At 43.2% G+C, this 16,212-nt stretch overlaps 1 protein-coding gene across 1 annotated transcript in view; it reads left to right on the plus strand.

The window, feature by feature from the left end:
- Positions 1-16,212, plus strand: part of LONRF2 (LON peptidase N-terminal domain and ring finger 2) — a 33,893-nt gene that overhangs the window by 2,433 nt on the left and 15,248 nt on the right. Inside the window, exons 2-3 of the mRNA XM_058045300.1 lie at positions 11,910-12,028; positions 15,237-15,359. Coding sequence (XP_057901283.1) covers positions 11,910-12,028; positions 15,237-15,359 — 242 coding nt within the window. The remainder of the gene's footprint in view (positions 1-11,909; positions 12,029-15,236; positions 15,360-16,212) is intronic.

The raw sequence follows: 16,212 nt of genomic DNA on the forward strand, positions 1-16,212 counted from the left end.
CTCCAGCCATGGCTGTTGTGCATCAGGATCTCAAGATAACTCCTTTGCAGTGCCCTTATTTCTGTCTTCAGTGATTTCCCAAGCAGCTGAGGAATCCATTCAGAAAGTTCTCACTCTGTCAGTGAACTTGAATTTTTTTTTTAATAAAATTGTAATTGAAATTAATAACAGGTATCTTGCTAGCTTTTGAAATCCAAATGCCACAGGCTTACATGTTGCAAGTTCCCTGTAGTGGATCCAAATTCCTGCTGATGAAGAGCAGGCCATGCCCCTAGCCCATCATCTTTTTTGTTGTTTTGTGCGTGCTGGTGCTGTTCCTCACAAATTAAACTGCTGTGTATGAACCTCGTGTTCTTAAATTCTTGCCACATGTTCACTGCTTTTCCGTATGCTGGAGTTGCCTTCTTGTTTTCCAGCCAAGTATCATGGTCAATAAGGAAAAACCTCACAGCTCTTTTCCAACTGTTCATTGTTGAAATGTTAGCATATGAGTGACTTAAAAGCACAGGACAGCCCTAGGAGTCACACCAGGTGCCTGAGAGCATTGTCCAAAAGCTTCCTGAACTGTCAAGCTTGTGGCTATGACCATTTCCTTGGGGAGCCTGTTCCAGTGCCCAGCCACCCTCTGGGTGAAAAATCTTTTACTAAAATCCAACCTAAACCTCCCCAGACTCAGCTTCATGCTGTTTCCTCAGGTCCTGTCCCTGGCCACCAGAGAAAAGAGATAAGTGCATGGGCCTCCACTTCCCCTTGTGAGGAAGCTGTAAATAGTGATGAGGTGTCCTCTCAGTTTCCTCTACTCCCAGCTGAACACACTTCTGGTGTGTGAGAAGATAAGTGCTTTTTACAACCTCCAAATGCTTGTGTATTGCACAAACCTGTCAAGGGCCTGGCTGTTTGAATTTTTTTTTTAGTGACTAAAGGCTCATGAGCACATTGATTATACAATTGCGATATGAAGTTAGGTAAAATTCCAGGTTTCTTGGCAGTACACATACTTCAGTGGGATTTTTTTACTGGTGTTTTTTGTGGAATACTTTCCTACTCTGTTACAACTAGCTTTGTGTGATGATACAATATTAAAGCAAGTTTTTCTGTCATTTTGCTAGTTCTGATTGTGACCTCCTGATTGACACTTTAGTTCTTGAGGTTCTTCAATTCTTGAATTACATTTCTGGTGCAATCTGGGATGTCTGGGAAGAGGTCTACATGCCTTCAAGTTGTCAGCTTTTTCCAGTTGAACTAGTTAGTCTTACAAACTCATACTGTTAGTGAGTATGTTCATCTTTTATCCTTAACTATCACATTTACAACAGCAGTGCTGCTCCCATGTTCACTCCTGTAGTCTGCTATGGATTCAGGTGTGGTTAAGTGGGGTTTTTTGTTCTTGAGAAAATCAGCTTTGCTATTTGATCCTTCCAGTCCTCTTGAGATGTGATCTCTGCTGTATTATACAAAGTCACTGCCTTTTTTTCCCCTCTGCTATAGACATTGTAATAGATCCTTCATTATTGTAAGGTATCTAATTACCACAGCTTCAAAGCAAGCACATGTCAAGCTGCTTGAAAGTAGGCATTTGTTTCCAGATGGATCATTTTTTATGCCAAGCTTTATGCTGTTCAGCCATCATAATATCAACTATTGTCCAAATGTTGCTCTCATGGCTGTTACCCTAGCTTTCTGAATTTCATTTGTGTGGGGTGGGCTTCCTCTCTGCCATCCCTTCTCTTCTAACTAGCCTTTTGATTGGACTCCTAGGTTAGTTAAAGTGAAATATATGATATATGTGTGCAGGATTGCTTTGTTTGTGGGGTTGTTTTCTTTTGTTTATTTGGGTTTGGGACCTCTTTGTGCAGTATGTGCTTTCTGCACCCTTTTTTTCTTTGACCTGCTGCTCTCTCGCTGATGGAGGTACTCTCTGGAGGGACTATGCTGGGGAGGAGTACAATCATTTCCTTATATCCAGGCATACAGATTCTTTAACCTGTGTGCCTGAAGTTAAAGTAAGCTAGATTTCAGTGACAAATAAATGTATTTTGAGAATGTACTTTTGGCAGTGTGTTCTGGTTTTAGGTTTTTTTTTTGTTTTGTTTTGGTTTTTTTTTTATTTCTCCAAAGCAGTTCTCAGTTACAGAGGCAACAGGTAGTGTTGGGAAGATTGTGAATAGAGCTTTTCCCAAGTAGAGCTCTAAAAGAGATGAAGCTCTCATGGGGATGAGGGTATATTCATTAGACAACATTCATGTTACAGGTCCTGGATGATCTCTCAGGCCTGCCCACAGAGCTGTGGCTCTGCTGTGAAGGGCTGTGACCTTGTGCCTACCTGACCCTAATCTCAAATGAGCTGCTTGTGGTGTGGAGGGCTGACCCTGCCCTGGCTTCTGTGGTGTGAAGTGTGGGGTTTTTTTGCTTGCTGTGTGCTGTACAGTTGGGTCCCAGCCCTGAGAGTGGCACACATCCTATCTGCATGCTGCTGTTCCAGGACACCTTGTTTCTTCATGAGGCATGTTGGCTTCAGTGTGTAGTTACCCATTTCTGCAAAGTTCATCAGGCCTGAGAAGATGATTGTTTCTGGAGAGCTGTAAGAGCTCAGCAAACACTCTAAGTGATTGTGTTTACTTCTAGTGTGATGGACTCTTTCTGAGCAGGAGTAAGTTTGTCCTGGGGCAGGGGGGGATAGCTAATGCATGCAGCCACTCACATTGCCCAGGATTTTAGTTCCACCCCTGCCAAGGTTTCCAGAATGAGCATATAGGAGATAAAGCTCAGCTGTATCATAGAGTTTTCAAAACACAGTGACAGATTGAGGCCTTAGGAAGAAAGGGCTCCTTTGCACATACATCTGTGTGGGTCTTTAAGTGGATAAAGGATGGTGTAGGAATGGCCAAGGAGAGGAGGTGAGTTTGTACCAAGCCCAGAGTAGTGTTAGAGGTGGCAGTGCTGCAGGGCAGGCACGGGAGATGCTGCTGTGTGCCTGCTGGGGATGCTCTGGTCTCTGGGGGGGCAGAGCTGCTCACTGACGCTGGCCCACGGGGTGATGGTTGTGCTGTTGCTAGAAACAAAATGCAGATGCTTTTGTGAGCTTCGGTGGAAAGAGGAGAATCTGCCTCTCTTGGGCAGGCCTTGGAGAGCCCTCCCCTCTCATCCCAGTGGATGATCATCATAAATTGGTCTGATCCAAAAGAAAGCTTATTGTGGCCACTCAACACTAATTACTTCTGTGGTCAAGCAATTAATGGAAATTTATCTGATGTCTACCAAATTCTCTCTTTGTAAGAATTGAATTAAGGGAGTGGGCAAGCCAGGAGGCAGTAGCAAAAAGACACAAAAAATGCTACAGACCTTCAATGTGAGTTGTTTCAAGAGCAATTGCTGTAGATTTTCCTGCCAGGTAAATGCTAGATCGTGGGGTTGCACTCCTTCCTGGAGAGCATGACACAGGTAAACTTCAAGCCAAGCATTCTTTGAGTTAGACTGAGTGCTTGCAGCCATAAGATGGGTGTTGGCAAGTGTTCTGCCATGCCCCAGCATTAATTTGCTTGGGCATTTTACTTCTGTGTCTGTATCTAAGTTGTTTCAGGTAAGGGTGGGAAAGGATGATCAGAATTTCTTGGTGGACTGGGGGAACACTCTTCAGGTGCTTTCCTACTGCAGCCCTGACTAGTGATGGATGTTAGTCCTGGGTCAAGGTCAGAAGAAGCAAAGAGCCCCAGTCTGTAAAGGGACTGAATTGTCTTTAGAGTGAGCTATGCATAAGCTTTTGTAGAGATGGTTGATGCCATTTTATGCATTTTATTAATTCTGCCATTTTCTAAGGTTGTACCCTTGTTAATGGTGCACTTGCACCAAAGTCTTATTCAAAGAAAACTGCTAGAGAGCATCCATATGCACCTGTATGTGCATTATATATATTAGAGTACTTTAATGGTCTCTTCTTTTGTATACCATTTCTAGAAGGCTGCTATTAAAGATAAGATAATTTGACTTTTTGTGATATGATAAAACAGATGTTGGCCAAATCTTCCTTCCTCACAGGGTCTTGGGCACGCTTTCCTGTTGGCAGTAGTAAAGAAGTAAGTCTTTGATGTTGTACCAGCCATTTAGCAAAAACAAGAAAAAACCATAGTAGACAGCTGTCATGACTCCTACAACAGTAACTGGTTCAGTCATTTTAATAATTTATCAGAAGAATATTTAATTTTTTACCTCCTAATGTAAGCTGACTTTAATAGAAGAATGAGAGGTAGTGTTTCTGAAATTACCTGCTACAAAAAATAGTAGCTGCTTGCTGCTTAGAGAAGTTGTGCTAAAAAAGGAACTTTCCCATCCTTCTGTAAAATCTTGGAATCCCTCTGTAAAGTCTTGGAATCCACTTAAAGCGTGTGTCCAAAACCTCTTCGCTCTGTTCTACATGGACAGAAAAACATGTAAAAGTAGGAATCAAGGTTACTGAGAGACTGTTGCAGTAATCCCAGAGTTATTTTTAAACTTGAAATATTTTGCAGAGTTCTGCCCCTCAGTGCCTCCCCTCTTCTTCCCCCTTCCATTTTACTGTGAATTAGTGCTTGAAAAATAGTAGTAAATAGTTCATGTATGTCACCACTGGAAACATGTCAAGTCGCTTGGAGGAGAAGCTCATGTTACTCTTGGTTTGTACAGAGCTTGTGGTTGAGTGCTCAGGTCCTGTAGTTGGATCTCTGGAAGTTTTTGCCTGCTTGCAGAGGGTCTGCTGAAGGCAGAGGCATTGCTGAGCTGCAAGACCAGAGCCAAAGTGGTCAGGAGGCTTATTCATCACTGGCAAAGGGGAGAAGGCATCGTGCTGTACAGTACACAGTCTTGCTTTGGGTTTTTGGGGTTTTTTCTGTGTTTTTTAAAAAAGTAATTAACATTGCTCATGTAACTTACTCCATCTTAAATGGTACAGAACTGTATTTTCCCCTCCCCCTTCATGTATGTAACCCAGATGTAATTTCCTATAAATAATTGAACTGCTTCAGCAATTGCCGAGAATGAACTATACCTACTTAAAGTCTGAAGAATTTTTGAAGTCTCTTCAAACAGCATGCTCTTTTTTTTCCCTTTGATTAAGTATAACAGAATGTCTCTTGCTTTTGAAAGAAGACATTTATAGAACTGACTTGTGCTTCCTTATCTTAAAATTAGTAGGGTATTGCAGTACTCTTTTATTTTTTGCAATTGTATCGAGGGACCTGCTTGTTTTGAGGACAGAAGAAGTGAGATAGTAACAGAGAAACAAGAGGGTCCTTTTTTGCAAAAGTCAAAAATTCTGAAACAAGCTTTAACTGGAAAAAGAGGTTACAGAGACCTGAAGGGTAACTTCTAGAAATGTAGCTTATGTAGTAGTCATGTCAGAGAAGGCAACTGTGTTGTCACTGGTAAGGTAGTTTTATGATAGAATATCTGGCTATAAACTGATCTTGTTAAATAAACTGTGATTGTGGGAGATCTACTTGGCTGGTCTTGCCTTGTCTGCAAAGTACAATGGTGTCTTTGGAGCCTCCTTGCAATCACAGGTTCTTTTGCACCTAGCATAGGTCCCTGTTTCTTTGCAAAGATCAGAGCTTTTCCTTGGCTGCTTTGAACATCTGGGTTGACCCCTTGATGGTTTTTGTTTTGGTTTTGAATCTTGCTTGTTATATCATACTTCAGTAGATTTCTTGATTTGGGGCAGTCTCTGTACCTGGTGTTTGAGAGGATAATTCCATTCTGACTGAGGCTTTGGTTGGAAACCTTTCCCAGCCTTGAACTAAATGCTGGGTGAATTAGTAAGCATTGAAAAATGAGTCGTATTTGTGTACTTAACTGTTTTTATTATACTGATGGCAAGAGGCCATAGATGACCTTGGGGTACATCATGTGAAGCAGCCCAAATGTCCAAAGGGTAGAGTGGGAACTGAAAATACAGGGAGAGTGTGTTGTTTGGTGTTGCATTATCTGGAAACAGTAGCAGGCATCTATCAGAGTGTTGAGAGATTAGGATTTGCATAGGCGGGAGCAATGATCTCATATATTGTGCTTAGCTCTGTGTTGGGACTTTGTTGAATTTGGGACTTGTGCTGCTGCTACAATTCATGACATGGATTTGAGAAGAAGGTTATCATTGGCTTTGGAGTTGTGGTCATGGAACCTAAACTGCAGGTTAATGTAGTTGGTAATACATTAATTTTTAATAATGTAATGTAATGGGCATGCTTCTTCCTTATGAGGCCAGAGCTAGAGCACAAAAGCAAGGATGCAGAATGAGCTGCATAATCTGTAGAAGCTCTTCTGGGTAGCACACAACTTCCCTTACAGTGTATCTCCTGAGTAATAATGGGAACAGTGATTAGCTGTGCTTAGCAGTGATGACAGTCCAGCTTTAAATAACATATGGAGCTTCCTAGCTGAGGACTTACTGAGCCTGAAATAAGACTGCTGAGAATCTAAAGCATTTTGTTCAGCACACTACCAAGAGCTGGGTTTTTAAGCCTGGACTTTTGAGCAGCAAAATACAGGGACCTGAGAGAAATTAGTATCATTCTTAAAATCAAATTTTCCTTAAAAATTGGTGGCATAGGCTCCAAATGGAAGATGGAGGTGCCCTGTGCTCCTCATCCTCACCACAGCCTATTTCAAGGGTACTTAAGGCCATACACTACTGCCTGCCAGTGTTGGTCCCTTGGTCTCCCAGGGAAAATGCCTGCAGAGGCATTCCCTGCTCACAAGTGCCTGTCTCTAAGTGCTGTGGAAGGGTGCTAGTTTGCACAAGTAGACTTCTGGAGGAAGAGCCATCTTTTATTGCATTCTCTGTGCACTAAAAGCTCTTGCACATTTCCTCTGGGGTCTTTGGTTACTCTACTTCAGGAAGATGCCAGTGAGGTTAATGCAAGTAGGAAAAGCCGTGTTATTCAGCTATACCTTTTAAAGTCCAGTTGTTAATCCGATTAAGGTAGACTGATAATTCAGAAGACGTGGGTTTGCTGATTGCAAGTAGGTGGTCATGTTTGTTGTCCCCCTTAATCATGTTTGGGAAGCTGACCCTGGTTTTCATCTTTGCTGTGAAATGAAGTTTTATTTTAAAGTCCTAAATGTCTTTACTACTTCTGCTAATTATTTTATCTAACGGCACTTTTCTCTTTGCCACCCCCTCTCTCCCTACCAAACAGCCCTGTGCATCCATTTTTTGTGTGTGTACTTGTCATGCTTATGTGAAGTTGGAAGCGAAAAGTTAATTTGCTATTCAGTTAATTACTAAAACGTGCTAATTTCTCACTAAATAAAAGTATATGTTTCATATTATTTGTCAAGCTTATTAAAAGACTTTCGATACTGAATTGTTCAGAAGTAAATGCATAATGTAGCAAAACAAGCCAAGTTTCTTTCTCTCTCCAGAGCAAAAATTTCTTTAAAATGTGAGAGAAGTTTCTACTGAAATACTGTGCAGGTTGACTCTTAAGAGCAATACTGAAATTCAGTTCTGCTCATGCCTTCAGGAAGTATGCTTAGTATTGAAATAGGTGTGAAGAAGATGCAATTTTCTAGGAAGAATTATCAGATAAGGAGAGTTAGAGAGTTCTTTAAACTTGTTCTTTCTGTTCTGAGTTCCTGGAAGAAGTCACTGTGTACAGTAAAACTTCTATCATCATCTACGGTCAGTTGGGCAAATTCTCATAATTCCTTTAACTGCCTTCCAGGCACAAGGAGATTTTGGGGAGCCCTGTTCTCCTACCTGCCTCCCAAACTCAGCAGAATAGTTTTTTTAAAAACTTGAATTCTTGGGCATATCTAGAAAAGTAATTTTGGGTGATAGCTTCTGCATAAGTTAAAGCATAGTATAACAAATGTGCAGATGAGCACAAACATGGTGTGAGAGGAAAATTAATGATTTGGAAGAAATCCAAGCTGACAGCCACACTCAGGGTAGGCAGTATTTGGTGGTCCATAGGAGAGTCCAGGAGGCAAAGACCCAAACATTCCTCTGCTCTGGGCCCTGTATGGGCTAGGGTTTTGTCTGGTACAGTGAAGTTATGGCTGGGGGGAAGGGAGATGCTTGGGAAGACTTCCAGGACTTGTGTCTTGGAGGAAGTCCCTGTGTTCCAGCTGCTCAGAGCCGCAGATCATGGGAGCCTCAGCACTGCATCCCTGATGCTGACAAGGACATAAATTTTGCTGTGCAGCTGTAGATTCCCAGGAGGAGATGGATTCACAAAATGCCATCTGCTGGTATTGTGGAAACAGTAAAATTTTCTACGCTTTTCTTTTTTAATATGGCCTGAAATAATGAGTCATTTCATAAAATAAATCTTCTTTTTCTCTGCTCTTTATCTCCAAAAGAGAGAAAGGGTGCATTATTTTAAAACAAATTTTTAACTATTGTGCAGCTTTTTCTTTTAGAGTTGTTTCTTTGGGTTTGTTTTGTGTGTGGGTTTTGCTTGTTTTTGTCTTTTGTTTGATTCTTTGCTTGTTTGTTTTTTAATTTAAAAAAATAAACTTGACAGTTATTATAGTGTAGAATCAAAATGTTAGGAGTTGGAAGGGACCTTAAAGATCATCTAGTCCCATGGGCTGGGACACTTTTCACTAGACAACTGAACTGAGTTGCTCAAGGCGTTGCTGAGCCTGGTCTTGAACACTGGCATACTGGCAACTTTCACAAACTCTGTACATCCTCAGGCCCTCTCCTTCCACCTTCTGTGACTAATTATTTTCATCACACCATTTGCTGTAGCAGGGAACAATATCATGGTGCTCTCAAGAAGCCCAGTAGCTACTTAGCCTGTGGGTGGGTATACACTTCCACCCGAATCTTGAGTTGGAGTCAGCCAGCTGGTACCTCAGTTCCACTGACAAAGAATGAGGTTTCAGTCCATCTGGCTTTGCCCTGATGGGATGCAGACCCTCTTGGGACAGTCCTGCTGATAGCAGGAGGCTGGGAACTAGGGATGCATGTGTTGGATGTGGAGCCAGCAAGATTGCAGGCTGCACTGCTTGCTCTGTGAGTGAGGTGAGCTTCAATGGAGGTGGCTAGGCACCACTCTAGCTATGGCATCTAGTCTAGATGCTTCCTCTCCCTGCAGAAGACCTGTTACACTATAGCCTCATAAATACTGTTTTCTTTAGCAAAGTTGTTTGGTTTGTTGGGTTTTTTTTATCCTTTCTCTCAGGACATTCCCTGCCAGTTACTCATTAAGATGGGCCACACCTTTTTGCTTGCTGACTGAGTCTCAGGGAACGAGAGGTACTAGCCCTGAATGCACGTAGCTTTTCTGGCTTGCCTCCAGGTTGGCTTATTTTCTCTTTATATTGTGAGACCCTTTGGACTGTGCTTCAGGAGGATCTGCTGCTATTCCCACACTGCTGTGCTCTGCAATGGCTTTTTTTTTGCTTAAAACTCTTGCAGTGAAGATAAGTTCCTGGAAAAGAGCTGATGAACCTGTTCTATCTCTGGGTCTATTGGGTGTGTGAAGTGTTCTGAAGAGTGCTGGAAAGCATCAGTGTGGTTAAAATGTGCGGTAGTGAACAGAAGCAGCAAGCTGACTTGCTTTGTCCCCTAATCTCACACTGCTTCCTTTCCCTGGGATGCCAGAAATACCCCACCCTGCACCCTGCTTTCCTGTGGAGGTGCCTAACTCTGCTTGCTGCTTCTACCCACCTCAGCATACCCTGCAGCTGGGTACCCTAGAGCAGTTACAAAGATGGAAATATAGTGTAAATTCCTTACTGTTCAAATGCAGCTAAATAATTTTGTATTTGAGCATTTGCTAAAAGGAACAAAAAGCTTACTTGAAGATCTTAGGTTAATTGCTCTTCAATTTCCTTTAACTTGCAGTCTTTTTAAAAACTATCAGGTAGAAATGTGGATCACTGCATGTGGCAGTCTGCATGTGTAATAGTTAAAAAAAACCCACCACAAACCACCATAAAACCACACAAGCAGAAACCAGCACAGAACCCCACCTGTGAGCTTTTGCAGAGCTCTTTAAGTGTAGTCTCTAGCTGTCAGTGTCTGAGAGCAGTTGGAGAAGCATCAGCCCTGGTATGTTAGTGTATCTGGCATCAGTCCATGCTACAGCCAAAAAAGGCAGCGCTCCTTGCTGCTTCTTTCCTTCTCATCCGGTGTCCTGGCACTCAAGTTTGTGTGGCTGGACAGTGAGCTAGTTGAGGGGAAACTGATCCTCTTAAACCTTTCTATTTGTTTGTTGCTGTTGAATTAACTTCCAGTCAATTGATTCTTTGCTCTGGTTCTCGTTGCAGGGTGTGAGCCTGGTTTGCTGCGCAAGCAGCAGCATCAGCACAAGAGAGGGGAGGAGGTGGGAGGGGATGTGATCTTGGGCCATCCCTCCTTGTAGGTCCTTGAACTTAAAGAGTGGTGGCACCTGCAGCAGTTGTGCTTGCTCTGTGTCCTTGCAGATGTGCTTGTACCTGGGCTGTGATGGGCAATGTGTTCTTACTGAGGGTGTGTTTCGGATGCTGGTGCTGAAGTGAGATCCAAACAGTGAAACCAAAGCAGGCTGAAGAGAGTATGGAGACAGGAGCCCTGTGTGTGAACACGCATAAGGGGATATTTGTTGGAAAAGTTTAGATGTGAGCTAGTTTGGATGTGAAGTTTAAAAGTTACAGAAATGTGGTACTGTCTCTCAGCACACCTTGAAGCCTTTTTAAAGTTTTTTACCAGTTCTCACAGTTTTAATCAACTCACGTTTGGGAAAGGATTACTGCACTTAGCTGCCAGCAGCCCTCTTCCAGCCTTCCAGAGGCCTCTCCCAGTACATGAAGGTCACCAGTGACCAAGAGTAAATCTCTCACAAATCTCATCACCTATGATGACATATCTGTTCTAGTGAACAAAAGCAGAGTATTATTTGGGACTTAGTGTGTATTTTGCAAGGATGCTGCCACAGTCTGCTGCAGTGTCCTTGCCAAGCTGGGGACGTTGTAGCAGGGAGGTGGAGAATTGACTGGACCATGGGCACGAGGTGGTCCCTAGTGGCTTGGGAGCTGCTGGGCAGATGGCTGCCAGTGTCATTGTCCAGGTATCAGTAATGGGGTTGACACAGTTCAGCACCTTACTAACAGCTTCCATCACGGGCAAGAGCACACTGTCAGTGACACCAGACTGGGAGAGGAAGAAGTGATTTATGTGTTGAAGGGCAGGGCTGCCATTCAAACCAACAACCTGGGGTATGAGCTGACCAGCATTGTCTACTTCTGCAAAGGAAGTACACCTGGGACACAGTAACTCTGTGCAATAGAATGGGCTGGACTAGACAGCAGATCTGCAGAAAAGAGCTGGAGGTCCTGGTGGACAGGATGAACATGGATCAGCCAGTGTTTCTGTGAAATTAACATGTGTTCTAGAGACCTTAAGAAAGAACAGATTAATAATGCTTGGGAACTTTATAATCCATATGAACTGAATGATTCATGAATTTGTGGAGGCAAGGTGTGTGATCATGAGAGGTTTGCTTGCCCTGGGGAAGGCAAGTGGATATGAAGTGTAAAGGCTGCATGCATTTTTGTTATTAATGGCTTCTGGTAACGTTTTAGCTGAAATTCTGCACTGGTGATTTCTTTCTCCATACTGAGAGTAGAAACACTTGCAGCTTTTTTCTTTTTGCTTTCTGAAGTGCTCTGTAAGTAAGATGGGTAAATAAGCAGTGGCATCCCATTTGTGGGTATGAAATATGTCCTGTTAGATAAAACACAGTGATTGCTTCAGAGTGAGAAGAATATATTTTAAGCAGGAAAGAATGAAGGAATTGCCTTTTTTCCATTACAGGAGAGTGTAAATGCAGTGGGTGGGAAGCAGTGACATTTTTTGTTACTGTGGCTGGATATGAGGTAATAGTATTTAACATGTCCTGGTTCTTCTCTTAATGAAGTTCCTTGCAACTGTTTTTGTTTCCCAGCTCCTTGCAAGTGTTCACTGATAGCACAGCGGGCGGAGGTCTGTACGCTGATGAAGAACTACCAGCAAGCTCTTCACGACGCCGACATCCTGTGCCGGAGCAAACCCCACTGGCCTGCGGTACGGTGCTTGCCCTTTGTAAAGAGCAAAATGAAAACTGCTTCTTCTCAGGGTTCTCTCTGTGCTGGGGGTGGTGTTGAAAGAGCATTGTGGCAGTAACAGGGCCAAAAACGTCTTAAGTTCTTCAAAGAATAAGTCTGGAAGGTCCTCAAATCTCTCCACCTGGTGGGATTTTGGTGGTGGGCAGCTGGTGGTGTGGTTTTGGTCATGGTGCCTATTATCTGTTACAGCTTGTGCTGCAGCTTGGCAGGAGAATCAGTCTATAAGGCTCTAGCAGCCCAGGATGGCCCTGCAGGTCCCTCTGGGATGATGTGTCCCCAGGAAACTGGTGACTTTGACAACCTGCTGGCCAGTGTGTTTTTCTGAGAAGCCACCCAGAGTGTATTTCAGGATTATTTTCCTTTCCTCTTTAATCCTAAGATTTTATATCTGTGCTGTCTACCTGTGTCATGGTGTTCCATAGAGGGGTTGGGGTTTTCTTCATAACCAAACCATGTGCTACAAGGAGCAGTGGGCAGTTTGAAGCAAGTATCAGAAATTATGTTAGGAGGGAGAAATGGAAGAAGCTTGTGGTGCCCCTCACTATTACTGGTTGCTTGAGGCTGGACTGAGTGTTCAGCAGTTCACCTCACCTAGGATTACACCTGCAGTCAGTCTCTCCTGTCAGCAGCAAAACTGCAGCACAGGTTTGAGCAGATAAAGCCTCTGGCTGATTACTGGGGAGAGCACAGCGTGGGGAATTGGGGAAGGATTTTAGGCAGACATTGTCTTCCTGTGGAGACTAAGGAGGTGTTGCATAAATGCCTTGGCCTCCCGCCTGAGCAAGCAGGGCTATGCATCTAGTGCTCCATTCCCAGTCAGGGTGATGCAGGGCAGGCAGAGAGGTGCTGTCTGAAACATCAAGTCTCTGTCAAGTTAGGTAATTTTCTCTGAAGGCTATCTATGCTGTCACGCATTAGAACCTTTCATGTTGCAAGGCAGTTCATAATCTTCCCCTGCATCCAGTTTGCTTCTCTGTCTTGGATAATTTCTCAAGTCAGGAATCCCATCTTGGGTGATGCTGGCTGGATTTCTGTGCAGAGGGAGAAAAATTAATAATGCACGTTCAGATATTTTCTTGAAGTGTCTTCTGTTTGCCTGAATCCATGGAAATGAGATGTGTGTCAGTCGTAGGCGGATAAAGGTTTCATTAATCACATCTCTGAAGAATGTTAATTGAAAATGAAATTTGTCATCATGGCGTAACCAGCAGTGTCTCAGACGTACTTCACTTGTGCTTTCATGTTTGTGAGGACATCAGCATAAGCTGTGCTGACCCAGAATCCATGTTCTCCAGGAGTTCTAGGCATCTGCTTTGTTTTGTGCATTGCAGCATCTCATCCAGTGGCAGAGATTAGCTCAAACATGTGCTGTGTAGTTAAAAAAAACCAAAAAACCAGCATAAAATTAAACTTAATTCTGGGAGTAGCTCCTAGGGTGCAAGTGTTCACCTACTAGTATCTTTTGGCTTATTGATAACAGATGTAGTGGCTTGCTGAGTTACTGGTGAAATTCCTTGGCATGCAATAGTCACTGGAGCTATAGATAAGTTAGTTTCTTTTCAGTTGCCGTGAAAATCCGGCTCTGTAGGGCAGGGAGAGTTTTCCAGTTGTGTTTTTATTTAGAGGCAGACAGAACTGCCCTCCTGCCTGCTACTCATGGTCCTGCTTGGATCTCCCTTTCAGTCTGATGCTTGTCAGGGGTATATGAAAATAGGAAAGGGAAGGTGGCAGTGGTAGTCTCTGAAGTACAGGGGCCCTCTAGTCCCTGGGCCTAACTCCTGGTGTTGGATCTTTAGGTGCTTTGTCTGTGGACAGCCCACCTCAGTTCTCCCTTTCAGGTCAGATAAGGACATTGCTCTAAGGGCCTCGAAGGACGAGTCTGAGCAAGCCTGTAGGCTCCCCAGTGAGTGATGCTGGCAGTGATGACAGGCATGTAAAAGTTTATATGGAGGCTGTGCAAGCATCCAGGTAAGAAGGTCAGGGTCAGGCCTCACAGTATCTCTCATCTTGCTGCATTGAGGAAAAGAAAAATGTATCTCACCTGGAGAGAATTGATGTATACTGAGACTTCTTGTACAGGTCACCAAATGATAATTATGTTAATTAGCCTGGCCTATGCAGCACTTGCTGCTTGCTTTTGGCATAAGCTTCCTTCTTCCAATTCCAGTGCAATGGTAAAGATCTTAACAGGTCTCAGCTTGGACAGCAGTATTGAAAGAATGAGGGAGTTACCTGCTGAGGAAGATGGTGTGATACTGGATCTTTCAATATTATTATGAAGCGAGAAAAGTGGATCTGCGTATCTAGCCAGTCTCTCAGATGTGTGAAGCTGTACTTTCAGTACAGCCCAGAGATGTGCACATGGGTCAGGGGTGGACTTGTAGAGCATGCTTCTGTCTAATAACCAAGGGGGAAATGTTTAAATGCACACTTAGTTTCTTTTCATTGTGAAGGAAGTAATTTCTGTAGTCAGATTAGAACTGTAGTTTGATATTTGCAAGTAAGTTCAGAGGCAAAGCATTCCACTCTTGCTACTAGTAACAAGTAAAGTAGGATTTATTCCCAAGCTGGATACCATAGCTGTTGGCCATGGATGTGTTAGTCCAGAACACACGGGAGAGGTAGGGTGGGCTAAAATGCTTCAGGTTAAGTATTGATATGTTGCCCTAAATTCATGATGGTTTTGGGCAAATTAGACAGGTGAAAAATTATCTCTGTCCTAATAAGACATCTAGGAGAAGTGACTCTCATGAAGTGTCTCAGTTGATGCTTCCAGGCTGCCCTCTGCCACAGCCTTTTCTGTGCAGGTGTCTTACTTTTTAAGTTTGTCCTGGTATGTGAAACTGTTCTCTGGTGTATCCAAGCACAGTGGGATGTGTAGCAGACTTTGCCCCTGGGGGGAAAAACCCCTCCTTATTCCCAGCTCTTCTCTAAGGAAATGAGCAGTGCCTTTGGCAAGGGATGATGCAGCAGAGAGTTCCTGGGGAATCTTTTTTCACCAGAAGGGACTGAATTTCTTTCAATCGCACCTGTCAAAGAGGTTGTTACCTGAAAAGCATCTTGTTCTTCATATGTAGAACGACTTGGACTTTCAGATTTGTTTTCAGATGTATTGCTGCCACTTCAGAAATGATCTCTAGAATTGTACATTTCCTTTGTGTGAACAGGGCCATTATGTGAAAGCAAAAGCTCTGTCTGGATTGGAAAGGACTGAGGAGGCATTGAAGGAATTTCTTTATTGTGTTGCCTTAAATCCTGAATGGAGCTCAATGAAGAAAGAAGCCCAAAAGGTATAAAATGTATTTACTGACTGTTTAGCCATTGTGTTGCTTTTAATCTCACAACCAAGTAAAATTCATGGTATTTCAGGTGATAGTAAACACCCAAAGAATAGTTTGATTCAGGAGATTATCCAATAAACCTTTTTTTTGTGAGGCACCTCTTGGTTTTGGTTGATGCCTCATCCAGAGGGATTATATATTTGTGAATTCCACTGCGTAGGCTTGAGGCTGCTAATTTTAGTACCCATCAAAAATGACTTTTATGTGGGAGTGGCAGAGGTTTGAGGAGACGAAGCTGTGTGCTGCCCTGTGCTGGAAAAATCCTGCAGTCTTTGTAGCATTTTGTTCCTTATGGGGAGTCAGACACATTAAGTGCTAACAGCCCATCATCAGGTTCTCCGTGACCATCCACACAGGCAGCTTTTTATAAAAATGAGGTGAGAATTTGGCAAGATGCTTGGTGTGGACTGGTGAGAAGAGGAGCAGGCTTTAAGTTAGGGGTTAAATCTGCTTGAGGATGGAGGAGATGGATGAAGAACACAAGAAATGTTTAAACACATCTTTGTTAACTGGTTTTGATGGGAAAGCATGGTCTGAAGAGTTCTGGAGGCAGGATCAAAATGGAGATGGGTAGGATCAGGAGAAGGATGCAACAAACTGCTGCCCTTGTTGCTATTGGGGAGCAGGATCCTTTGGTTAGGGAGAGGGGCACCAGAAGAGCACCTTGGAATGTGACTGTGGTTGTGGTGGGTGCTGCTATCCAGGTTTCCCCTGGGCATTGGGGAGTGCAGGATGTCTTGGATGTTGCAAGCTAGAAACTGTGAAGTTTGTGCATCTGTGTTCACATAAACATAAATATCTA

The sequence above is a fragment of the Melospiza georgiana genome, chromosome 2, assembly GCF_028018845.1.
Source record: "Melospiza georgiana isolate bMelGeo1 chromosome 2, bMelGeo1.pri, whole genome shotgun sequence".
Classification (NCBI taxonomy): Eukaryota; Metazoa; Chordata; class Aves; order Passeriformes; family Passerellidae; genus Melospiza; species Melospiza georgiana.